The sequence below is a fragment of the Rhipicephalus sanguineus genome, chromosome 4, assembly GCF_013339695.2.
Source record: "Rhipicephalus sanguineus isolate Rsan-2018 chromosome 4, BIME_Rsan_1.4, whole genome shotgun sequence".
Classification (NCBI taxonomy): Eukaryota; Metazoa; Arthropoda; class Arachnida; order Ixodida; family Ixodidae; genus Rhipicephalus; species Rhipicephalus sanguineus.
The window spans coordinates 63,900,274-63,926,136 of NC_051179.1; the positions used below are offsets into that span (position 1 = coordinate 63,900,274).

General features: G+C 47.5%; 3 protein-coding genes and 3 non-coding genes across 6 annotated transcripts; all 6 read right to left on the reverse strand.

Moving 5' to 3' along the window:
* Positions 1-950: 950 nt before the first annotated feature.
* On the reverse strand, positions 951-2,298 carry LOC119390129 (cysteine-rich venom protein). The gene has a single exon (XM_037657688.2). The coding sequence runs from the start codon at positions 2,270-2,272 to the stop codon at positions 1,271-1,273; it is 1,002 nt and encodes a 333-aa protein (XP_037513616.1). The 5' UTR covers positions 2,273-2,298; the 3' UTR covers positions 951-1,270.
* A 10,715-nt stretch (positions 2,299-13,013) lies between these two features.
* On the reverse strand, positions 13,014-14,573 carry LOC119391249 (uncharacterized). Its single transcript, XM_037658925.2, has one exon. The coding sequence runs from the start codon at positions 14,566-14,568 to the stop codon at positions 13,360-13,362; it is 1,209 nt and encodes a 402-aa protein (XP_037514853.1). The 5' UTR covers positions 14,569-14,573; the 3' UTR covers positions 13,014-13,359.
* Positions 14,574-14,865: 292 nt separating this feature from the next.
* Positions 14,866-14,937, reverse strand: Trnah-gug (transfer RNA histidin (anticodon GUG)). The gene has a single exon. It is a non-coding gene; the product is annotated as a tRNA-His (tRNA).
* Positions 14,938-15,205: 268 nt separating this feature from the next.
* Positions 15,206-15,277, reverse strand: Trnah-gug (transfer RNA histidin (anticodon GUG)). The gene has a single exon. It is a non-coding gene; the product is annotated as a tRNA-His (tRNA).
* Positions 15,278-15,545: 268 nt separating this feature from the next.
* Trnah-gug (transfer RNA histidin (anticodon GUG)) lies at positions 15,546-15,617 on the reverse strand. Its single transcript has one exon. It is a non-coding gene; the product is annotated as a tRNA-His (tRNA).
* Positions 15,618-20,099: 4,482 nt separating this feature from the next.
* Positions 20,100-24,444, reverse strand: LOC119391250 (solute carrier family 13 member 5-like). The gene is made up of 4 exons (XM_037658926.2): positions 24,265-24,444; positions 22,120-22,287; positions 21,730-21,864; positions 20,100-20,261 (listed from the first exon to the last, which is right to left on the reverse strand). Exons 1-4 carry the CDS (start codon positions 24,442-24,444, stop codon positions 20,100-20,102), a joined length of 645 nt encoding a protein of 214 aa, XP_037514854.1.
* Between the last annotated feature and the right edge of the window lie 1,419 nt (positions 24,445-25,863).

Here is a 25,863-nt window from a genome sequence, read left to right on the forward strand (position 1 = left end):
CAAAATTTACGCGTTGGTTTTGGTAGCAGAAGCACACCGTCTTAATTACTGCAAGTTTGTTCAGTGATATTTTCATTTCGTAGAACATTGATGATGAAATCGATTACGTTGTGTTTAATGACCCATGCCTGAAAACAGCTACCCCGTGTGCCACAGAGTTAGAAACCGTCACATGTAACTATACAAGCAACTTTAGGCCACTATATAGTCTACTACGAAGATGCGGCACATTTGTGCATATTATACTTGTTTAATCAGTATTTGCGGCTAAATTTTTGTTTCGGCGACAACTTTAACCTGACATATAAATATAAGTTTTATAATGTAGCTTCTGTAGGTTCTAGAGGCGAAGACACACTGTTTAAGATTCCTGACTGGAGTAACGGCGGAAGTAATGTCCGTTACTTTTTACAGCGAAAGCTGTTATGAGATCACAACAAGGGCCGTTTTTGGCGCCGTAGTTTTCCGCCGCCGCCGCCGCCGGTATGCGTAACCACTGTCGCTCGAAATGAAAAAGAAAAAACGAAATAAGAAAGAAAATTCCAGGATGGAACGATCTGCGTGGGAGCCCAGTATTCAACCTCGGAGCCATGCCGGTGCTTGAAACTGCTTTCCAAAATGACCCTATACAGGCTTCATGTCGGGAAGGAACCACATTAACATATGTAATGCAGCGTGGTAGAAGAGTAAAATAACAACCAAGTGTCACACAACGCTAAGGAGGTGTTCACTCCTGCATGCTGTGCTAAGTCCCATAATGCGCACCGAAAAAGTTTCTGTAACTAATTCTGTGTGCACACCCGTGCCCGACTACTCGATTGCTGGAAAACGCAGTGCATTATCTACGGAGGTGATTCTAAAAGAGTCATCTTACTAGGCCTAAGTAACCGCTGCGAAAGAGTTGGTGGATAGCGATACGAAAAGCGCGCAGGCTTTTTTTCCGCTTACGACCGTTTATTTGCACATAAGAAAGCGTTAACGCAACGATAACGACAAGAAAAAGAGCTAATACAAGGTGCGCACAGTATTTCAGAACACGAATATAAACTTTACTAAATCGTCGCCGCGACAACTGCGGCGTCTGCATGCGGCCTCCTGTTCCGCACGGCTGGTCATGTGCTTCGCTTAGAGCCGGCTGCCCCAAACGGCGCTATCTCATACCGGCGCAGCTGCGGAGAAGCCTCGTTAAACTGTTAACATTGTTCGTATAAAATAATAAAATAGCGGAAGGCGTTCGTCGCAGCAGGACATCATCTTGGGTGGTTCCTCGTCAGGCGACCCCCTGGTGCCACACGTGGACGGCCACCAAGGCTGCGGCGAGCGTAGAATCGACCGCTACGGCGACTGGCCCGGCAGCCGACTCACGGGCTTTTGCAGGGGTCGCCAAGAGCGACGGCTGACGCGTCGTCGTAGTCTTGTCGCGGCCCGGCTTATCACCCTGCAGCATACAGAGTCCCGTGGTGGGGTCGCACATCGTGTCCTCGGGACAGAGGCTACAGGGCTCCCCGGCCTGGTAGAGCGGCTGGCCGATCTCGCCGCTCTGGGGCCCGTAGTTGCAGACGTAGATGAACACCTTGCTCTCGGGCTTGAAGGCCGGCACCTCGTTGCTCGTGTAGCTGCAACCGATAGCGTAGGTACGCGCCCAGGCCATTTGGTTGAAGGCTTCCGCGCCAAACACGGCACTGTGGGCCTCCGCCTGGTCTGCCGTGAACAAGGTGTTCTGCTTGAACCAGTCTCGCACCACGTGTTCCCAGTTGACGGAGAGCCTGTCCTCCTTGCTGCGCTGGTTCAGCACGTTCTGGCCCACCAGAGGGAAGTCGGCCGTCCACCGCTGCTCGTTGGTGTCGGTGAACAACACTCCCTCTGGGCCGATGCAGCGGCGCGCCCGCGCCTCGGCCACTGCTGCCAGGTCGTCGTCCCAGCGCAGCTGGAGCATGTTGGCGGCTGACGGGAAGTTGGCTAGCTGGCCCAGCGCGAGATGGCTGCGGTAGTGGTTGTGCACCCACAGGATGGTCACGAACGAAGCCGGCGTATCGCTGTACAGCGTGGTGCAGCTCTGGTAAGGCGGCATGCACATGGTGTGCGTAGCGTTGTACGGTGACGGGCAGGGCTTCTTGGTTCGCACGGCGACGATCAGCGTGAAGCAGATGCACAGAAGGGTCGGTGCAGCGCGTTCCATCGCGGAGCTCTCCGCAGCGCGCGCTCCTGGCTTGCGCAGGCAGGAGAATGCGTGGAGCGAGCCGATCGATTGTGATGACGATGGTGATGCCATGATATACGATCCACAAACGGGGATACTGATGAAGATGTCGCTTCGCACTGATCGAAGAAGAAAACAAGGTGGAGGTCAACGTTAATACAAGAAACGCAAGAAAAAAAATTTCCGTAGCTTGCATTGGATAATAATAACAATATCTAGGGTTTAACGTCCCAAAACCACGCTATGATTATGAGAGACGCCGTAGTGGAGGGCTCCGGAAATTTCGACCACCTGGGGTTCTTTAACGTGCACCTAAATCTAAGTACACGGGCCTCAAACATTTTCGCCTCCATCAGCTTGCATTGGAGGCGCAATGCTAAAGAGAGAGTGGAGCTGATGGACACCTGTAGTCATAGCTTTTGCTGTTTTGCTAAGTTTTGCGAAGTTTCTCTTTCTTTCGTTTCTCTCCTCAACGTTTTTGCTGTTTTTTTCTGTTTAGTTCTATTTATTTAGTTTTTCCTCTCTCTCTATTTCTTTCTCTTTCTTGCTCTTTCTATCTTTCTTCCTCTTTCATCCCTTTCTTACTTTATCCCTATTTCTGGCTTGCTTCCTCATTTTCTCTAACCTTTTTTCTCTATCTCTCACTCTATTTCTTTCGCTCTCTTTTTTAATTCTCCCTCTTGCTCTTTCTGTATTTCTTTCTCTCTATTTCTCTCTTTCTCATTCTTTCTATGCTATGCTTTACTCTTTCCCCTCCACCTTTCCCTCCTCCTCACCTTCACATCTCTCCTCCTTGCGCTCACTTCCCTTTCCCACTACTTTGCTACACTCACTATACTATACAAGGCTATGCTATGCTCTACTGTCGTGCCTAGATAGCCGAGTAGTTAGGACGCCCGCCTTCGGATCGAGGGTACGCGAGTTCGCCTCCCGCCTTGTGAAGTATTTTTTTCGCCGAGAATTTGTCGCTTTCTATTTTTTCTATCTGTTTCTTTCTCTCCCTTTCTCTGTACTTGTTCTCTCACCTATCAGGGTTATCACAGGCCACGCCGGAGAAATCGACGCACCTGTCCTAGGAGCGAAGCAAATGAGGACGAACATGTAGGAGAGAATGCAGGGAGTGCGTTCCGGTTCATGATGATGATATTCTTGTTTCCGACAGACAAATTACGGCGAGTTCTAACAGATTCGCGGTTATAAGAAAAGAGAGTGTGTTTCAACCTTCCTCGCCATGATAAAAAAAACAAAAGCATAATTCGCGCACACATAAAAATGGCCTAAACGAGCATTGGTGAAAATGTTTATTCTTGTATTTTCGCAGGATATGTGCAGTAATTCTCGACCTTGACCCATCCACGATCTGTTTAACTTCACCGCAATGCACCATCGCAACGCAATGCCCAGCATCTGTATTTCCAAAGATGGGCTGAGAAACACCGTTTCACGTACAAATATAGCGAGTGATACCTTTTAACATACGCGTTTACGGCACTTGCTCGTTACTTCCCTGCTGCGTTGGGGCACTGTATTCATGTACTCGCATTTACTCATCCTTGGAACGAGCCGCATGGCTATAATAAAAAGATTGCGGTTGATCCCTCTTTCGTAAGAGTCGTACGTAACATTAAAGTGAAACGTGTTTCTGTAGTAGTAGTTGCAATGTTAAAGGGGTCATGAACCACCCCTCAAACTTGGTGGGAAAACACATCCCGCGGATAGCAGACACTGCTATGAACATCTCAGCCAAACCTTGCAGTCGTGCGTGGCATGGAGAGCTTTCAAGCGGAACGCGAAGTTGCCATTTCCCCCAGGCGCCCTCTTTTCATGCAGAGGGCTGTGATCAACCTTGATTTTTCATCACTGGTGATCATTTGTGATCTTTCATGCAGAGAGCTGTGAATGCATATGGACACTGTCTGCTGGAGCACCGGGCGCCTGCTGTTTGACGTCAAACAGCAGATAGCATGTTGTTGGCCAATAGCCGACATAAATCAAGAGTGGCGTATGGATCAGACGCGGTTCTTGTCACGTGGTGCCGCCACAGGAATCACAATGGGAGAGAGCAATCGCGTTTCATCACGCGCTCTCAAGGTGATGACGCGGCTGACGAAACTGCTTTCCCCCTTGCCGCCCCTGTCCGTGTAGCTCCCAGCGCGCTCGTCGGGACGAGAGAAGAGAGAAGGCGCTTAAAGGCTGCGACAAATCCCTGCAACTCCGCTGGTCCTTGACGGATTCGAGAAAATTGCGGCAATCGATTCGTGAGACAATGAACTCCGACACTGAGGTCATTCGATGATTACTTGGAAAAGTGGTTGAGGATGCCTTTAAAGGCTAATTCCCACATGCGACTCGCACAGGTCGCGCGACCAACTAGGACGCAAAAAGGCACGTCGCAAATGGTTTTCCTAGAATCAGCTCCTTCCTAGAATCTTGGAGCAAATCAGCCCGTGTACTTTGGGAGGCGTATCATATAAAGAAACAAGGTGCTAACTGTGTTAGCGACACGTCTATCTGCTTGTATAGAAATGAGATTAGGCTTTTTGATGCCTCATGCCTGTAGCCTGATAAGTGATGACGCCTTGTTACGCGCTCGTTACGTCTGCGCACCAGTGTGCTATTTATTCCATTGCAAATCTTGCAATAAACCAGTTGTTAGTAGCGCTTGTCCTGTCTCTCACGTGTGTATGTCTTTTTTAGCGCTAAACCACGATGTTCCGTACTCACCAACTCGCCTAACAACAAGTTGTTATTCAGCAGCAACAGCTCGCTGTCTAGGGCGTCGATCTGGCGAGGTCCTCGGTACACGGGGTACATGAAGTACGCCACGGAACACTGCGCCGGTGCACCACGAAAATATGCTCGAGAGATCGGTTCTTCAAAAAGGCTAATAACATAGGATGATGGTGATGATGATGATGTACAGTACTTACGGATTGAAACGCGAAAATTTAGGGTTAGGTAATGCGCGTATTTCCGTTTCCACCATCTACAGCTTGTGTCATATCGCCGTAATTTTGACTCGAACATTTACATCAGAGCCAACATTACCTTTAGCGGCCACATTTGCAGTGAAATGACGCGGCATCAACGACGAAGAATTGTTCATAGCAAGCGTTATACTGATAAAAAAAAATCGATGTTGCGTTTCAGTCCGTCAGTACTGTACTTGTATTCCTACCAAAACTACCAGCGACAAGAGAGGTCGCCGAGCTTGTTTTAACAAATCAGGTTTTACTAGGTATATACACACGAGGGCTGCAACCCAATTCACGTCGAGATAGGGGTGTGCCGCCTGACACACTCTCATTTGCTTGTAGCGCTGCAATGTTTATTCCACAGTGCTCGCGCATCCACACTCCGTCTGTTTAGTTACTGCTCGACACGCCGCACACTTTGCTACTGCGTCTCATTTAATGTTTAACTTTGAGTGGCATGATAACTAAGCTTACTTTGGCGCTGGCAATGAGGGTGAAAAGAGCCACGAGTTGATACAATATTACAGTCTGGAAAATAAAAAAATAAGTACAATTAAAATATCATCATTCTAGGAAAAGAAACGCTCTGTTTTCGCATTACTTAGCGAAACGTTGAACAAAATGCCAGGTGACAGTAGGCTACAGGCACCGCGGTACTCGTTTTTGCTGTGTTCAGTAATTGCCAGACATCGCTTCATTATGAATGTTAAGTAAAACTGGACTGAGCTGACTGTTCTGATGCACAGAACGCATCATGTGACCCCACGAAATTATTAAGAATCAAGCGTGTTATGCAGTTCTCCGACAATGGACCGAACGCTAACATGATCCAAGACGAAAAACGGAATATCATGCGCGACACAATCGAACATTTTTTTGAGGTCGAGCTGGAGGAAGGCGACGCCACGTAAAGCGAAGTCGCCGCACCCGAGCACGAAGCGCATCTTATCAAAGTTCGAAAAAATAGCCGTGCGTTTGATGTCACACATTTGGTGGTCCTATGGCTATTTCTTTGATAACAATATAAAGTCTCGCCACTACAAAAATCGTCTAATCTATATTTGCCAGCGATATCGGCCTATAAGCTTTTCCCTGTCATCACTCATAGGGATCAGTATGGCACGCGCTTTACGAAAGAAGGAGCGCCGTATTCTGTAGTCCTGAGTGATGGAGATAGTTCCCTTTCAAAAATTCTATACCAGCAATCGCTCAGACCGTCAGGGCCGGGTGATCTGCCAAGGTTCAAATGATCGATTGCCCTTTCAGTTACACGTTTTGTTATTTTTATCTTCGAATTGTCCCCTTGTGTCATCACTCAGTTGGGGCGTGCGACGAAGCCAGTTAGTTCTCAAGTCGTCCACATTCGCTTTTCAAAATGCCAAGAGCGATGGATAATATTCAAGAGAAAACGCGACCTATCCAGTTAGTATCCCTCGCAAGCGTCCCGCTGCATCATGTCCGCATTATAAAGGCGTTTATTGACGGCACTAGTCGACGAAGCACAACGGCGACAGTCAAGACAGAGCGCGGACTCTGAGCGCGAGGAGCGTGCTGTCAGAGAAGAGCCGAAGGGGACGACCCACTAGAGAGCGCCCGAGAGGGCGACCCATTACATAGACTTCCAACGCTTCGCTACAATTACCCCGGGTACGAAAAAGGGAGCCGCCTGGCGACCTAACTGCTTGTCACTATGAGCGGGTCATGATAGCGCTTCAGGCGCTCCACGTTGACAATGTCGCGCCCTCGACGGCGCATGTCCGAAGATGGTTCAATGGGATCGATCAGGTAGTTGACCGGGGATGTGCGTTCGACGACACGGTAGGGGCCGTCGTACTTGGGCAGCAGTTTGGAAGAGAGGCCAGGTGCAGTGGTAGGGACTGAGAGCCATACGAGTGCTCCAGGGCGGAACGTGGGCGCAGAAGTGGTGTTGTCACCGCGAATGCTCTTTTGCCGCTCTTGGTCATGCGTAGTAAACGTCTTGGCAAGCTCCCGACACTCCTCAGCAAGTCTGGCTGTGGCAGAAATAGGCGCACACTCAGACGGATCCGGCTTGTATGGAAGGATTGTGTCGATTGTGTGCGACGGGTGTCTGCCGTACAATAAGAAAATTACACCATCTCCCGCTAAAGGGGACCATGAGGCGATGCGAAGCCGGAGCATTTGCACGATCGCGTTCCGTTGGCGTTCGTTGGGCATGCTACCGACCTCGCGTCGTGGAACGCGAAGAGGGACGCTACGCGCGTCGTATCTTCCATCTAGCCTGGCCGTTAATTCTCACAGGGCGAGCGGGGAACGCGGTCGACAGGCGGGCGAGCGGGGGGGGGGCAGCGTAGGAGAGGAGAGAGAAGGGGAGGGGACGCGCATGCGCTCGAGCTCATCGCGGCGTTGCGCAGGAGAGAATTTCGGCATGTCTAGCCCGCGTTTCAGAGGAAGAGTGGAAAGGGGGAGGGGAGAGGGTATGGGAGAGGGGGAGGGGAGAGGGAAAGTGGAGAGGGAATGTGGAGAGGGAAAGTGGAGAGGGGAAGGGGAGAGGGAAAGTGGAGAGGGTATGCGCATGCGCAGTAAGGGTGGTCACGCCGCACACCACCACCACCACCACCGCCGGATTGAGCTCGACCTTAAGATACTTCGCATCTAAAAAAGGGGGAGAAACCAGTAGTGCTCTGATGGGCGGTATTATAGGCGTAGGTGACGAAAGGCAGAATGACATCCCAATTGGTGTGATCGGCGGCGACGTACATCGAGAGCATGTCGCCGAGCGTGCGGTTAAAGCGTTCGGTGAGGCCATTCGTCTGCGGGTAGTAAGCAGTAGTTTTCCGGTGAACAACGTTGCACTCTTTCAGGATGGCTTCGACGACTTCCGACAAGAAGACACGACCTCGATCGCTGAGCAGCTCCTGGGGTGGACCGTGGCGCAGCATGAATCGGTGCAGCAGGAAGGAAGCAACATCGCGCGCTGTAGCCGCTGGGAGGGCGGCAGTTTCGGCGTATCGCGTAAGGTGGTCAACAGCGACGATGGCCCAGCGGTTACCAGCCGACGTTAGAGGAAGTGGTCCATACAAGTCTATGCCAACGCGCCCGAACGGACGGTCAGGGCAAGGCAGAGGTTGCAGAACTGCCGGCGACAGGTGCGTTGATGTTTTGCGGCGCTGACAATCGATGCAGGAGCGAACGAACTTCTGTACGTAGCGGTACATCCCTCGCCAAAAGTACCGTTGGCGAATGCGGTGGTAGGTTTTCGATACCCCAGAGTGTGCGCACTGCGGATCAGAGTGGAACGATTCGCATATGTCGCATGATTACGCCTACCTTACGCCCCTTCTAGTCCAAACGCTCTTTTCAAACGCTTGTTTTGGGCCTCTACAGCTGGCATACGTGCGCACACACGGAGAATCATCGCGACAAAAGACACCACAGACCAAAGCGTGGAAAGCGGCACTCTCGTCGACTGCGCCACGGCATCGGAGGCCGAGCTGTACTCTGCTATACCAACGAAGAGGAGAGCCACATCCTTAGCAGCACGCAGCTCCTGTGGCAGGTCGCCCGCTGCAACGCCTACATTTAATGCCAGCGTCACCGAGCGGGTGGTTGATCTTCTGTCGATGCAAATGATTTCCGTTACCTTTCCAAACGGCGCCAAGGCCACACGCAGGCATTGAATCGGCGCACCACGAAGCAGCCAGCACAGCTTCAGTGGGATATCGTGGTCTCGGGGGTCGAAGACCATACAGCTACGGTCTTTCACGTTGAACGCCTCCGCCGCTAATATTTTCGTTCCTTCCCCATACTTAAATATCCTTGTTGAACGGTGATTCACTTCATATCACGCAAGAGGTACCACTTCCAACAGCAGCGAAATACGCGTGAAAGGCTGTCTCGAACATGTTCCACTCAATACGACCTGGCTTTTACATATACATGCAGAATAACGATGTGCAAAACAGAATAAAACAGAATCATCTGAAGGCAAATCAGGCAGAACTTCCTGGCAATCTTAAGCCCGCTTCTCGGTACACCTGATAATGCGGCCCACACAAGCCGCTGAAACCGCCCTTCACGAAAACACATGATGGTACTTCCATTCACTGCGGTTGCCGGAAGTGGAATCACGGTTGCCCGAAAGAACGACGGTGACTGCTTTCGTGATCACCGTCATCAATACTGTCGGTGGGAGCTCACGTGAGGTGCCGCTTCAAAGGAAAACGGTGCGCGATAAGTACGTGAGAGTAAAACGAAGAGAATGGTGGTCGTTTGAACGTGTTGAAGACTGCAGGCGCCCGTAGGAGAACTGCTAAGAAGAACCGGTCATTCGTCGGCGCTGCTTCGAGTGATACAGTGCTCTTTGGAAGAATATAAAAAAGGGAGAGTAAAAAAAGAAGTATGCCGTGACCAAGAATCGAACCTGGGTTGTTGCGGCCACAACGCAAGGTACTAACCACTATACGATCACGGCTGTCCAGAATTTTTTTTTTATTTATTTAAAACCTGTTCGTAGCGATACAGACATTGGACAGCACAGACACCATCGGCCCCAGCCGAAAAATCAACGTGTGCAATCCGCGATTGTATCTTGTTGATGAATTATGTTAATAGTATTTCATTGTAGCCAATTGTTCAAAGGCAGGTAACCACTCTGGTGGTTCACTAAGAGATTTGTACACTTCTCGAATAAAGAGAACATTTTCTTTAAAGTATTCACTAGCAGGCCTTATATCTACATCTTCATTTCGCACAGCCATTCGTGTTTTCCACACGCTGTGCATACAAAGTAGCATCACCATGTCGTAGGGCACACCTCCTGTTTCTTCAAATGGTAAAAACCGGATACCGAATGGTGTTAGTGGGAACTCTTTTTTTAAAGTCCTTTGTAGAATATCCCAAAGGAAGACGGAGTCCCAGCAATCCAAGAAAATATGCTCAATGGTTTCAGGTTTTTTGCAAATGTAGCAGTTTACACCCCAAGGTAGAAATATTCTCTTCTCTTTTAGCCATGGCTTGACAGGAAGCGTGCCCGTGTGTAGCATAAAGAAAAACGTCTTTGTGGTAGCCCTCACTGGCATTCTTCTAACCCGTTTTAAAACATTCTTTTCATTCCCGAGTACATATATCGCCCGGTATCTTGGAACAGGACACATAACCTGCACCAAATCTCTGTACAATCGCTTTTTTGTGACAGCGCTCAAATATTCTAACGAAAAGTGCGCTCTCAGGAACCGATAAGCACTTATTATCTCATACCAAAACCCTTTCACTGACACTTTTGGTGCTGGGCTTGACGTAACTAGAAAATCTGGCATTGCGTCACTCAGTTGCGTCTGGATGACACATCGCAAGAAACCGTTACTTTGATCACGCAGGAACATGAATCTAGCCACTATCTGCTTGAAAAACAAGTTTTGTAATCCCAGTCCCCCATTTTTCACCGAATGAAACAAATTCAAACGACTTGTACGCTCCCATTTAGATCCCCACACAAAAACAGCAAAAATTCTGTGCATCTTCTGCACACTCATTCGGGACATACATAATACATGTAACATGTAAAACACTTTGGCGACAAGAAACACATTACACACTGCCGATTTCGCAAATATTGAGAGGCTCCTGCCTCCCCACCTGGTTGTTTGCGCCTGAACCCGTTCAGCTTGTTCTGTCCACTGCGTATTCGCATCTTGGTAATGTTGTAAAGGCACGCCGAGGTAACTGGTCGGGGTGTCGGTGAACGCTATGCTTTCGAAAACTGTCCGCCTACTACTCCACTGGCCATGCCAGAAGCCTAAGCTTTTTTGCCAGTTTATGGCACTACCAGTGCTGCTACAGAATTGTCTAGCATCTTTAATTGCCTCCCGAATGCTCTCTTGGTCTGTACAGAACAGCGCAATATCGTCTGCGTACGCTAGTATTTTTACGTCTTGGTTTATTAGACGATAGCCACGGATATTTTGGTTTTCACGTATCTTTAGACAGAAAGGCTCAAGAAAAATAGCAAAGAGCAACGGCGACAGGGGACATCCTTGACGCACTCCTGAAAGCACCGGTATGTTGTCACTCAGTCGTTTATTTATTATCAGTTGAGCAGAGCATTTTTCATAAGCCATGGCGACACCGTCGTGAATGATTCCACCTACATTGATGTATTCTAACGTGGCCATAAGAATGCTGTGAGCAACTCTGTCGAAAGCTTTTTCCAAATCGAGCTGGACCATTGCAACGCACCCGAGGCTCGAGTCGCAACACTCCAGTATACTTCTAGCGACGTGAATATTAGTGAATATTGTTCGCTTCTTTATTCCGCAAGTTTGATGAGGACCAACTATTGTGTTAATAACAGACTGTAGTCTTTTCCCTAGTACCTTCATGTATATTTTATAATCCACATTCGCGAGACTTATAGGTCTATATCCCTTTACTGACTGTAGCTTGATTGGGTCATTTGTTTTAGGTATTAGCACAACGTGACTTCTTCTAAATGAGGGTGGTAGCTGTTTAAGTTCGTATGCTTCTGCTATAACACTGTGAAGTATTTCTGCAACTTCCATCTTAAACGTTTTGTAGAAGAGCGCTCCCAGCCCATCAGGTCCTGGCGACTTTCCGCTACCAAGGGTTTCTATAGCGTGTAAAATTTCAGCGACTGAGATGGGCCTTTCGAGTCCCTCTTTCACTTCGTCATCTACCTTTGGCAGGAGCGCCAGAAAGGTATCTACGAACTGTTCCGATACTTTGACCTGTCTACTTAACTGTGTCCGGTAATGCTCAACAAAGGCTGTCTCTATTGTACTTTGGTCTGCCGACAAAGCGTCGTTGTACCAGATTTCTTTAATACGGTTACTTGAGGCGTAGCCTTTCTCTTCACTGAGCGCGCGTTTTGTTGGCGCTTCCCCTTGCCATAGCCGCTCCGTTCGTGCCCTTATCACTGCGCCTTGATAACGCTCCGCATCCATCGCTTCAAGTTCACTTTTGATCGTTTTTATTTCTGTACTAAATAATCCCGGTACAGTGCACTCGGCGTTTTGAAAGTAACCTAGCATGTTTTGTAATTCTTTTTCCCTTTGTTTTGCTTTGCGGCGTATCACCGTCGTCCTCTCGATCGCAAGTAGTTTTACTTCGTTTTTAAAATTCTCCCATGCCTCCGCTATGTTTGACACAGCCTCCTTTCTTACAGTTTGGATTTTTTCCATTATAGCTCTCACGAAGCATTCGTCTTTTAAGATGTTATCATTCATTTTCCAGAGTTCCCAGTTAAACTTCGAGCCGCTGTATTTTTTCCCGACCGTACACACCACTATGCTGTGGTCACTAAAGCTCACATGTTTCACTGCGTAGTTCGTGAGCCTTGGCACAAGACCCGCTGACATGTATATCCGGTCTAGCCTAGCATGGCTCTCCCCTTGGAAGTGAGTGTAAAATACTTCATTTCCACTTAAGATGTTTCCGACATCGGCTAACTCAAAATTCGACACGATTTCATGAAGTCTGATTGCACTCGTATCTCTACCTCTCGTATTCTGTACACGGTCTTCAGGCATGCAAACACAATTAAAATCTCCTAGGAGAACCACATTTCTGTCAGGTGTCAAAAGGTTGGCCACATAATCAAAAAATTCAGTTCTTTCATGTACGATGTTTGGAGCATACACACATATTATTCGCCAACATACATCATGTAAAGCAAAATCACACAGTACAAATCGTCCATCCTGGGTTGTTAACACACTTTGTTCAACGATACCGACAGAATTACGCAGCATTAATAAACACCCTCCTGACTTGCCCACCGCATGACATACGCAAACATTGTACCGTGATTTAAACATATCAACCGTTTTCGTTGTTTGCTCTTCACTTTCAATCTTTGTTTCTTGGACAGCAAGAATGTCTATGTCGTTTTCCATCAACAGGCGATTTAATTGCACTTGTCGCCGCCTGGACGTTAACCCTCGAACATTAAACGTGGCAATACGAAGTGCTACATTATTATTACTGGCCATGAAAACAGAAGAGAAAGCTCAAAGTACACTCGCACAACGAATTATACTGCAAACAAACTTACATCGTTCTGCTCTCCCTTCATGTTTGACGCATAGTTTGTAGGCCCACCAGTTCCGTTGCAAACTAGCACTAGGGTCAGGAAGTTCCGCACGAAGACCGTCCACAGCCATAGATCACTCCCAGACAGCGACCCCGCTACGGCGGGGCAGCCAGCGGCGAATTCCGCTTGTCAGGCGGAATGTTCGGTTTTGGTTTCAGGGTTGCGCGTCTGAGAAGGGTAGCTTTCGGAGGAGGACCCTCGCAGCTACCGTCATCACCTTCACGTCCGTCTCCTCCCTCTGACGGGTCCCTGGGCCTCTTTGAGCTCGCACCCGTTAAATCCATGCCCTCAACAGGCTCTTCAGTAGCGTCTACTCCAGAGGAGCTTCGAGGAGCCTCCCCCTTAGTAGCCACCGCCTTTGGACGTACCATGGACGCCTCCGCTCCCGGTACGTCTTGACCTTTGTTATCTTGACTCTCGTCCTTTCTTCCGCTGGGCTGACATTCTCCACTAGCCTTCAGATCGGACCTCACCTGCAAAGCAGGCGAGTCGCTGCTCCCTCCAGAAGTTGCTTCCGCGTCGGCCTGGTCCATCATGTGTTCCTCCAAGGCTTCACCCCTGCCAGATCCGGTCACGTTGGCATAGCTCCTCACGCACTGAGTCTCGTCGTGGCCGTAACGACGACAGAGCCCACAGCGTGGCACACGGCACTCGCGCCGGATATGGCCGGTGCCGTGGCACCGGAGGCAGAGCGGGGCTCTGCCAGGCACGAACACGAGCGCATGGTCTTCCCCCACTCGTAGCTGATGTGGTATGTCTTCAATGGTCATGCCAGCTTTCAAGCGCAGCGACACCAGCCTAGTGTGAGAGCCTTTGTCCCCGCATCCTGGAACACGCCACTTCTCCCTGCATATCTCAGTCACGGTGCCGTATGGCGCTAAGGCTGTTCGAACTTCCTCGTCGGGCGTCGTGTGAAGCAGCCAGTACATCTTCATCCTAATGTCCTGGTGACAGGGGTCAATAGCGACGCACCGGTGGTCCTTAACGCTGAGCGTTTTCGCCGACAAAAGCTTCTTTTTTCCCTCTTCGTCCTTAAAAGTTATTGCCCAAACGTGGTTCATCTGATACGCCCCTAGGGCCGTCACCTCCGGCATCAGCTTGAGACGATCGAGCGCATCGCGAAAATGCTCAACTCGGTAGGGGCGGGCTTTTAAATCACCATGCAAAAACACAGTATTGCAGACAGTTGTACCTGATGGAAGCTGGGGCAGAACGAGCTGATAATCCTGTGTCGACGTTTCCATAAGCCTGATACCGCGACTCGGCTGGGCCGCTGAAACCGCCCCTTTCGAGGAGCACAACATTCCGCGTCCGTTCACTACGGTCTCACGGCTGTCCAGAAGGACGGCGATGTCTGCACTCATGGTCACCTTAATGGATACCGTCAATGGAAGTTCACCCGAGGTGCCTCATCAAAGGAAAACAGTGCGCGATAAGTACGTGAGAGTAAAACGAGGAGAATGGTGGTCGTTTGAACGTGTTGAAGACTGCAGGCGCCCGTAGGAGAACTGCTAAGAAGAACCGGTCATTCGTCGGCGCTGCTTCGCGTGATACAGTGCTGTTTGGAAGAATATAAAAAAGGGAGAGTAAAAAAAGAAGTATGCCGTGACCAGGAATCGAACCTGGGTTATTGCGGCCACAACGCAAGGTACTAACCACTATACGATCACGGCTGTCCAGAAGGACGGCGATGTCTGCACTCATGGTCACCTTAATGGATACCGTCAATGGAAGTTCACCCGAGGTGCCTCATCAAAGGAAAACAGTGCGCGATAAGTACGTGAGAGTAAAACGAGGAGAATGGTGGTCGTTTGAACGTGTTGAAGACTGCAGGCGCCCGTAGGAGAACTGCTAAGAAGAACCGGTCATTCGTCGGCGCTGCTTCGAGTGATACAGTGCTCTTTGGAAGAATATAAAAAAGGGAGAGTAAAAAAAGAAGTATGCCGTGACCAGGAATCGAACCTGGGTTATTGCGGCCACAACGCAAGGTACTAACCACTATACGATCACGGCTGTCCAGAAGGACGGCGGTGTCTGCACTCATGGTCACCTTAATGGATACCGTCAATGGAAGTTCACCCGAGGTGCCTCATCAAAGGAAAACAGTGCGCGATAAGTACGTGAGAGTAAAACGAGGAGAATGGTGGTCGTTTGACCGTGTTGAAGACTGCAGGCGCCCGTAGGAGAACTGCTAAGAAGAACCGGTCATTCGTCGGCGCTGCTTCGAGTGATACAGTGCTCTTTGGAAGAATATAAAAAAGGGAGAGTAAAAAAAGAAGTATGCCGTGACCAGGAATCGAACCTGGGTTATTGCGGCCACAACGCAAGGTACTAACCACTATACGATCACGGCTGTCCAGAAGGACGGCGATGTCTGCACTCATGGTCACCTTAATGGATACCGTCAATGGAAGTTCACCCGAGGTGCCTCATCAAAGGAAAACAGTGCGCGATAAGTACGTGAGAGTAAAACGAGGAGAATGGTGGTCGTTTGAACGTGTTGAAGACTGCAGGCGCCCGTAGGAGAACTGCTAAGAAGAACCGGTCATTCGTCGGCGCTGCTTCGAGTGATACAGTGGTCTTTGGAAGAATATAAAAAAGGGAAACTAAAAAAAGAAGTACGCGCCTGTAGCGTCCGATTACGTAGCGCACCAAGGAGAGGCTGTTGGTGCACTGTGGTAGAAATGGAAGCGCAAAAGCGTTTTGAGCGATACAAATTATCTAAATATTATCAAAAACAAGATATTGATGGAAGTTGAAGGTACAGTGTTATTCACTGCCAAAGCGAGCACTCGGCATTCCGTCAGCCAATATTGAGATAGAGCGATATGGAGTTGTGCATCGATGTAGATTACTTTTGAATGTTGGCAACTAGAAATGTCCGAACGTATGAGGTGGGTGACTTCTCCAAATTCATGAAGTGTTCTTTCCGACTGAGCTAATAATTTTCCACGGACTCCTTACATCTTTTTGATCCCCTCCTAATCCCAAAGGCAAGAAAAAAATAACAACAAAAAGCCAGATAATCTTAAAAACAATAAAAATAGCAAAGGAACAGCACAGGCCAGTTATTGTTGGAACTCGTTAGAATAAAAACGGAGGGCAGTAGAATTTTGTGCTGTTTTAAAGGGGGCGGTACAAGTTCATGAAATCGATACCGTTGCCATTTAAGTGCTCTAGTATGTACGCATACTGTGTTCTGCAGGCAGACGTGCCGAAGCGGTTGCAAAGGAAGCGAAATTTCGCAAAAGAAAGAGGTCACTTCTTTAGCTTGGTTCTGTTGACTCGATTTCTATAAATAGATACATTCCCGCTAACATGAATCCAGCATGGTTGTTATTTCTCTCGTTAAGATCAAATGGATAGGAATTTACTCGACTGTTGGGCTCACGCAGGAACGAATGACATGGCGTTAATCTCTTCAAAAAACATACCTCTACAGCTGCCGTGAACCACGATCATTTTCTTACCGTACGAAATACAATGACCAGAGCCAGGCGTTGCACCCTCCATGGCATTCTTCTTATTATTCTTCTTTAAAAGCGAGCCGCACGTTCCGGATACGGACGAACATCAGTCATTAATAATGATATAAATATATACCGGGTACTAAAATATTTTATGGGCACACTTTACTGGCTTCACAATGACAACCCTGGCGGACATCACAAATAGTACGATATTCGCCGATTGACTCGATAACTAACGAGCATAGTTCACAAATTGAAAGTTCTAAATCCTTTACAACAAAAGCTCAGATGAGATCACAACAACGGCCGTTTTTGGAGACGTAGTTGTGCGCCAGTGTCCGTAACTGCTATCGCACGAAATAATAACAATAAACAACCGAAATAAGAAAAAATATTCAGGATGGAGCGGGCTTCGAACCTGGGTCTTCTGCGCGGGAGCCAAGTATTCTACCACAGATCCATGCCGGTGCTTGAAACTCCTTTGCAAAAAGACCCTATACAGGCTTCATGTCGGGGAGGAACCACATTAACATATGTAACCTAGCGTCGTAGAAGAGTAAAATATCAACAAGACGTCACACAAAGCGAACTGCGCAACGAGTGGGTTGCTGAATGTTTCCAACCCATTACAAAGGGCTCTGCCATAATTCTTCATCGTCATCAGGCACAGCATCAACAAAGTGCGGTAATGCCTTATGTTTAGCGGGTACCACGCTTCTACGCATAATCACGAAAAATTGCATAGTGCAGCTCCCTACTTCACACAAATTATGATGACTTATAGCGTAGTGGGTTTCTCGCAAGTGCACTTGTATTGGTTGCCAAGGAAGCCCATAAGACCCCCATGATCCATTTCCTCAGGGTCTCAATAATGCTCTTTCCCTCTCTGTCTTTCTCACGTTAACGTATGTCATATAGTGTGGTGGGTGAGTGAAACAGTGCCGGGCGTCACACAATGCGAATTACGCAACTAGTGGATCGTTGAAAGCTACCAACCCATTTTAAAAGGCTCAGCCATAATTCTTCATCATCATCAGCCGTCGCATCAACAAAGTGCACATAATGCCTTAGATGTGAAGCTGGTACCTCACTTCTCCGCAAAATGATGAATGGCGTAGTGGTTGCTTCCGAACATAACAAAAATTATGATTTATGGCGTAGTGGGTGGGTACCTTGCTAGTCTACTTGTATTAATAGCCCCAAGACAGTTTACAACGGGATCTAAAAATGCCGACCAGTGGCGAAATGCACTTACGAAAGGGAAGGTCGGCCTCGTAGACTTTTTTGGGTTTTAAATTTCGCGTGACATTAATCATATGAATGGAGCAAAAGCGTGCGAGAAAGATGATCATTAAAAAAATAAAGACGCTATTTCTGCTTCCCTACACGGCTCAGAGAACAATGTGATATTGTGTACGCGGGAAGGTTCCTTAAAGCCTTCGCCGCGTGGAGGCGCTGAAACTTACAGTATTGCTTGTTCATTACTACTGGACTTTCGAATCTTTAAGTGCAAGAGACTGAGGTTATTTGAACTTCTTACTCACACTTTTTGCTTGCACATTATGCAAGTACATACAAAAACCTATTTTGTGCACAAACTGAAACGCAAGGATGCTATTTCCTACTGAAGAACAGCTTTATTTTTGAAATCCTATTCAATAGATGTTTTATTTTTCTTACTGTATCTTGAACTATTCGGTTGTAAAATTGAAGGATCTGAGCGCTACGCACGTACCTACCCTGAACACAAAGGCGTAAGTCTGCCATGGACCTGCAGCTGCGGATATCATAAGCACAACTCTCTAAATGTACAATGGCCCGTGGCATGATGACCACCGACGATTTTTTGTTGCACCCTCGTTAGAATATTGTGTTGATGTTAATACACCACTTTGCGATGTTTCGGAATAAATGTGGACTGAGGTTGATTTCTGAATGTTTAGCGCCAAAACAGGCTTGCATTTACGAAAGGATATGAGCGAATTCCCAAGTCAGTTAGTGCAATCCCACGTGAACGCAGCTTATAGCATCGGCGGAATACGCAGCAGCAGCTTGTACAGCATTGCCTTAGAATTCAGCACCATAATGTGAGACATAGGCGAGCAAAAAAAGCGAAAAAGAAAAGACCAGTTGGAGTGCCTATAAATATTATGGTTTAATGCATTGAACGTAATAGACATATGTCGATTGATATGGCGTCTTAACGGCGCAAAAATACGAGAAGAATGAATCCGTCACCAAGTCGCGTTATAGCATTTGTGTAGCGTCAAACTACACACTTTTCTTTTGTCTAATGCTTTGCCAACGGCTGTTTCGCTTCCGCCGGCAATACAGGCTTTTATCATCTCTTCACAAAGCAACAGGAACACACGCGCGCTTATATCGAGCAAAACGGTACTCTCAACAATTGCCCATGTGTTAAAATTCTTCCTGCGCCAATGTACTTTAGTTACATTACGTTAAAAATGACAATAATACACGGTTGCCGAAGATGAACATAGATACCACTAGGTTTGCTCAAACAAGCTCCATAAATTTCCTGAAGCCTGCCCGACGCAGTATATTTTTTTTGCCATAATGTAGCCCCTCTAAAAAAGAATGCGTAAATAACTTTGCGAGACCGTCAACGCGAGACTTCCGGTATACGACAATGCTTGCAGGAAGTAAGCAGTCCTCGCTAACCAATAACGGAGGCTCCCGCCACCTCAATGCACACATTTCAGTAACGGAGTTCATCCCGGAGAAGTTTCGCAACGACAAGATTCTCGGTGGAACCGAGCGGGTACGAAAGTCACTTGCCACGTGGTGTTTAAAAACATCGCGGAGCACTTACCCACAATGCCCTTGGTATCTTATAAAGAATTAAGTAGCTGAGATGATGACTTCAGCCCCACGAGAAGAATGACCTCTAAGGGCTTACCGATTTGCAGAATCGCGCGATATAATGCAGTGGGTTATAAGTGGTTATTGATGTCCGCAGGCGTAAAAATAGGCGTGTATACTTTGTTTGTTGTATATAATACAGCACATCGGAGTTCAAACAAAGTAGGTTAAGCAAGGTTACAGGTTGGCGACAGAAAAAAAAAAGAAGATAGAAGGGGAGAGAGAAAGCTGCGTTTTAGAAGTTATATACGCCTAAAGCTCTCGTGCATTCGATCGAATCATGTTTAAGCATTTAAAAAAAAACAGCAAAGAATGGCTCATGCGAGTAGTAATTGATAATAGTTCACGTTCCTGAACTCGTTGCGAATATGACGACATATGTCACGCCAACGAACGAAGGCGTGCAGTGCGAACAGTAAACCACAAATAAGAAAAACCGCACACATATACAGTTAATGTCATACAAATAGCACTGCGGAGTATCACAGGGCCCCTGCCCTGTCCACGTCAGTGACGTTGCGCATGACGTAGATGGCGTGCGCAGCGGGTGGCTGGTCGCTCTGGAACATGACGAGTCCGACGGTGTTCATGGAGATGAAGACGACCACGACGGCGACGCACTTGAGCAAAATGCCATAGCCCAGCTGCGGATTGGAAGCGCTTATGTAAGGTGTACTGGACGCATGCGCTTGGCACAGCAGTTCGCAGGCGATACAAGAAAAACAAGCGCTCTTTCGTGCGAACACTCACAATGAAACTTCGTTAATAACTCTTGGTTACTGTTCTAGTAGGCTCTACGCTCACACTGTACCCCTATGAAGTGCCTCGATAACTACATGGTGGTCAAATGTGTTGTACGTGTCAAAGGCCACTATTCCCCTTTCATACATCCGAGTTGGCACACAGAGGTGCTGAGATATGCAATAATACAACAGTTTGTTTTGCATGTGTCACGACTTTTATGCAGAAATAAGCGCTCCATTTCAGTAAGCAATACAAGAAAATAGTGGGACCGAATTCCTTAAGATTTCTGTACGTAAGTACTCTTTTGCCATTGGCTAGTCGGCTTCGCTGAACGCGGCTAGCATCACCGTTGGCTGAAACTTTCTCTCACGAAGATTTAAAGCAGGCACTGTCTATACTGCAGTGAACACTATACAAAAGAAAACCCGGCATGATGATAGCATTGTTGCGGAAGGTAACGTGGAATAGGTGCGCCGGTGTTGGGTGGTGCAGAAAGTGTCATAAACAATTGAAATAAGAGCCATTGAGAAAACGCGTTCTTTCGTTCTTCTTGCTAGTACGGGCAATGTCAATATGGTTTAGGCTTGCCCGTTTAATTTGAGGCCTAGAACATCTTTGAGAACCACACAATCAGTGGTTTGAGATGCAGCCCTTTAGTTATCAACTCACGAAGCCTATGCTGCTTCGTATTTCTCGTTCACGTTTCAGTTGATTGTACACATTATGTCAGAAAAGCGCCCCACGTGGTTCTAGCACAGGGAAAATCGAAAATACAACTGCGCGCTGCCGTTAGGGTAAAAAAAAAAAAGCATAGCTTCACCGCAACGGCGAAGCAATGACTGCGATAGCAACAGATTGTAATGTTATTCGAAGTAAGGCTGGCAGTTCATTCTTATGGATCCGATCTCGCGTAATTCTACAAAACGATGGTGTAAGAGAATACGGCCGCTCCAGGGAGAGAGGCGCTTTTCGCACAGTCTCTTCGCGTTGAGAGCGCAGCACGTAGAAGGGCATACAAGCCGTCCGCTGATGCCCCCCCCCTCCCCCCACATACACACGTTCCTTCATGCTCGTTCAAGACGGGCGGGGCGTTTCCTCTCTGCTTGAGCAGCACTCGACGGCACGTCTAACACGCGGGGGGTTGCTGTCGCATGCGCCCTCCGAGCGACGGAGATGGGCCGGCTCGTTTGATCTCTGCTTCAGCCGCGTTCGTCGCCCACGCTCGCGCGCTTTTACCCACAGGTAGAACTTATGCGCGCGGTATGTTATCAATTTGGACTTTATACGGAACATGAAGGTGACGGCAACACCGACGGCAAAAACCCGCCGAGAGTGTCCATATGATTGCTATCGCAATAAAAGACTCACCATCTGCGCGCACTTGGCTTCCAAGTATTCGCGCATAACCAGCAGCGGCAACGACACGGGCAGCATGACGTTGATGCAGGCCACCAGACTGACCGGTACCACGTAGAACGAAATGGGCGTCTCGGTCACCACCGCCTGCAGGAGTCCATGCGTTTTTCTTATGCGTATAACATTTGTGACGTTTATGACATATACCTTACAACTCTTCGTAAACATATACATAAGGAACCAGAGAAAATCACCGGAAGGTTGCAAGAGCTGTGAGGCCATGCTCTGCTCATGTTTTTTCACGTTTGGCTCATTGCTGCTTATATATAAATCTGTAGCACTAGCCCAATATATCACATTGTGGAAATCATAGGTATAATAGTGCGAGAACGTATAGCTCACCACCCGGACTACTGTGGTCGCCATAGATCTTGCCAGAGTGTCCCCGACCACGACTTCAGAGAGCACAGCGGCCACACTGACCAGGATGAACTGGCTGGACCTGGCAGACCGCTGCGCCCAGAAGTGGTCGTCTAGCTTCTCCAGACCAACCTCCACCAGCCGGTACTCCTGCGCGACGATGACTGGGCGAGTTGCGATGTGATTGCAAGCAAGGCTCAAAGATGATAGCCTGAAAACTATAGATCAGCAGCACATTTGAGTCCGTGCTGTCCATAACAAAACAGTAGCACGATGAATGGAGAATGAGACAGGGTTTAACAACGGTTGCCTCAACATGGACAGTGTTGCCCACTGCATTTACATTTAAAAGTTGGTGCTCGAGTTGCTTCGTGTAACTGCCATAGGCGTTGTGGTGTGTACTCGAATATAAATTATACTGACAATGCACTGCGTTTGCTACATGTAATGATCTAAATTATTCTGAGGCACAGTGAAAACACCTCGAAATAGAATTCGGTTGTAAATAAAGAAAAAAAGTTTTGAAATTCATTCAATATTCCTCTTTCTTTTCATTCAGAGATGCTTAATATGTCTTTTGGCAGACCAGCCCATGTAGGCGTAAAGCCTACCTTCTATACTGCTTTTACAGGGCTGGGTTATTTCCGGTTCCTTTAAGCATGGAGAATTCTTTAAGCGTGGAGCACAAGGGAGCATTCTTGGGTCACTTCTTTTCATTTGTTACATGAATGACCTTTTTTTGACCGCTGAAAATGTCAAATCGATTGCATGTGCCGACGACACTGCCATTTTTTTTGGCAGTGTCGTCGTTTTGGCAGTCGGGGACATCGCCAATTGATGTGATAGAAACCACTTAAGAATTATTGCTAAAAAACACAAGCGATCATGTTTCGCGCAAAGCATAAGGCCCTAAATCTCGAAAGCAGTTTATATTTAACAGAAACTAAAATTTCAAGTGAAGTAAAAATATTAGGAGTTATATTTTCCGAAAATTTACTTTGGAAGAAACATGTCGAGTCCCTTTGCGAAAAGTTATACAGAATAACGGGACTACTGCATAGACACCGACATGTCTTGCCTACCATTGTGAAACGAACTGTGTATAACTCTCTATTTCTTTCTACGCTAAATTATTGTCACCTAGTCTGGGCTACAACATCAAAGCAAGGTATCACTATGTTAAACATATGTCAAGAACCAGCCATTCGTGCTGTAAGAAATCTTGATTGCAAAGAACACACGTCAAAATATTTTTTCGAATGGAAAATAATGCCGGTTGAATTCATTTACTCCTTTCGCCTCGCTTACATGTACAGAACTGCCTTGCGAAAGGGAAGTGGTGGTTATATGAATTGGTTTAACCTGAATCGTCGCGAAATTCACACTAAACACATAAAGCCACAAGACACATATAGACACATATATTCACACATATAGCACAAGACATGCAGATATCTGGTTAGCACGTTTTTGTCGTACTAACTATGGGCAGCAATCGGCATCTTACCGCATTGCTTTTAAATACCCTAACTACACATGGATTAACCGGATACCATGTCTCCTCGCTTCTTTTTCACTCATTTCATTTTGCTAAATCTTGCTGTGTGATACTTACAGCGCATGATTATGGTTACACGTGTATATGTCTAAATGCACATATGTGTATACCACTTATTTATATAGAGTTTTATGTGGTCACTGATTTTTTTTTTCGCCTTTCTTGGCTTGCGATTTTTCTTTTTTTCTTCCTTTCTTGGCTTGCGATTTTCCATTGCAACATTTCATTTCTGAATTTATTTTGTGTATATGTGTTTGAAATCGTTGAGTTGCTTTGTGTTACAGTTACAAAGAAAAATAAAGGGGGCTCAACTTACTTCATGTACGTCTACGTTACTTTACTACACACTTTCCTTCCATACTTTTGCAAAGTGCCTTGACTTATGTTAGCATGTCATGTACCTGTAGCCAATGCTGCACACTGTCTAACTGTAACACAGGGGAGCGGGCTTAGTCAAGCTGCAGCATTGCAGCTTTTCCCCGCTACCCCCTTTCTCCTTGATGAGACGAAATAAGTGATTTGATTTGATTTGATTTGATTTGACTAGCGGTGTAGTAGAATCGGCGTACCTCGACGGTCCTGCTGAGCGCCATGACTGATCCGAGCATGAGGATGATATCCCACGGCATGCGAGAGCACAGGTTCCTCCAGCACAGCAGGCGGAGCGACCAGCAGCGGCGCCCCGCTGGTCCCGGCGCAATGCTCAGGACTAGCAGTGTGAGGCCCAGGAAAGGACCTTCCAGGTACATACACCCGGAAGTCGTTGCGCCTAAAGCCTTCCGACGCGCTCACTCTAGGACGCCAGTCATACTAATTTCGAAAGGTGGTTCGTTGGTTAATGATTGCCTCAAACCAACGCCATAGGTTTAGGATAGGTCGCAGATATAGATGAACTAAATGAATTTGCACAAGCTTTTTGGTCATTACATCTCCACACGTTTGAATCCGGCAACCGCGCTAGTTTCGATGTTTTGGTTCTTTATAAATGCTGTGAAGGGTAACATTCACAGGACGAAAGTTCGCGGTAAGTAGACATGGGTAACTGCGGCGCCATACAACGTGCATTCGGCCACCGCTACTTGTGCTAAGGCCGCGACGTCGTGCTCGACAGCTGAGTGCCCTGGACATTGCAACGGGAGGGAAAGCGAAGGTTGAGAAAACATTTTTAGAAGTGCTTGTAACAAACATAGGTAGGCATTAGTGTCGTACGATTATCCTACGCCTTAGTTAATTTTTTCCCCTGCGCTCCCACCCTGCTGGTGGCAGGAGCTACTGCCGATATACTAACTTTCCTGGTTGCTGGTAGGCATAGGCGCTGGAGGCCACAGGAATCCCGATCAGCCAGCAGGAGAGCAACGCCTCCCGTATTCTGCAAGGACCAATTAGTGACACGTGGTCTGCGCCGTTAAGACATGAAAACAAAATTAGCTAGCAAACTTTACTTACGTGTGCCTATTCATGTTCTTATGACGGACAAGGGCGCACTTGGACATGTCCCTGTGTGTTTGCTCATCGATGCTGTCGTCGCTGTGGTGTGAAAAGGGCACGAAAAGTCGTGTGATGTTAAGTAATCAGATGCAAAAAATGTAAATTCTGAGGGAAAGCGACTAAAAATCTCGTGTCAGAATCACGATATGATTATGAGGCACGACCTATAGTAGGGGACTGCAGATTACTTTTGATTACCTGAGGTTCATTAACGTTCCCCTATATCTATTTACAAATGTGCTTTTGCATTTCGCACGCATCAAAATGTAGCCGCCGTGACTGGCAATCGAACCGGCACCCTCGAGCTTAGCAGTGCGACATCCTACAGCAGTAGCCGCCAAGCAACCACGGTGGATGAGCAAGAAACTGGAAGATTTCGCGATCTCGACGCACTATCTGCATCAGGTAGTTCGACTTCTCACCAGTCGTGTTATCTATAAAATAATCTAGACATAATGAGACTAATTATGTTGTCTAAAGACAGTTAAACGGGGAAAAAATTTTGTAAATCTTTCTTTCGGGAGAATATTGGTTGCAGGACTAGCCGTGCCTCTGCGACATCAATATGTAGACCCATAGTACAGGGCCACATATTTTCATGACAGAGAATTGTTTTTCAGTAGGCCTGCTGTTCTGGACTTGAACACAGGCAGGAAGAAATCACTACTGAACACAGAGTG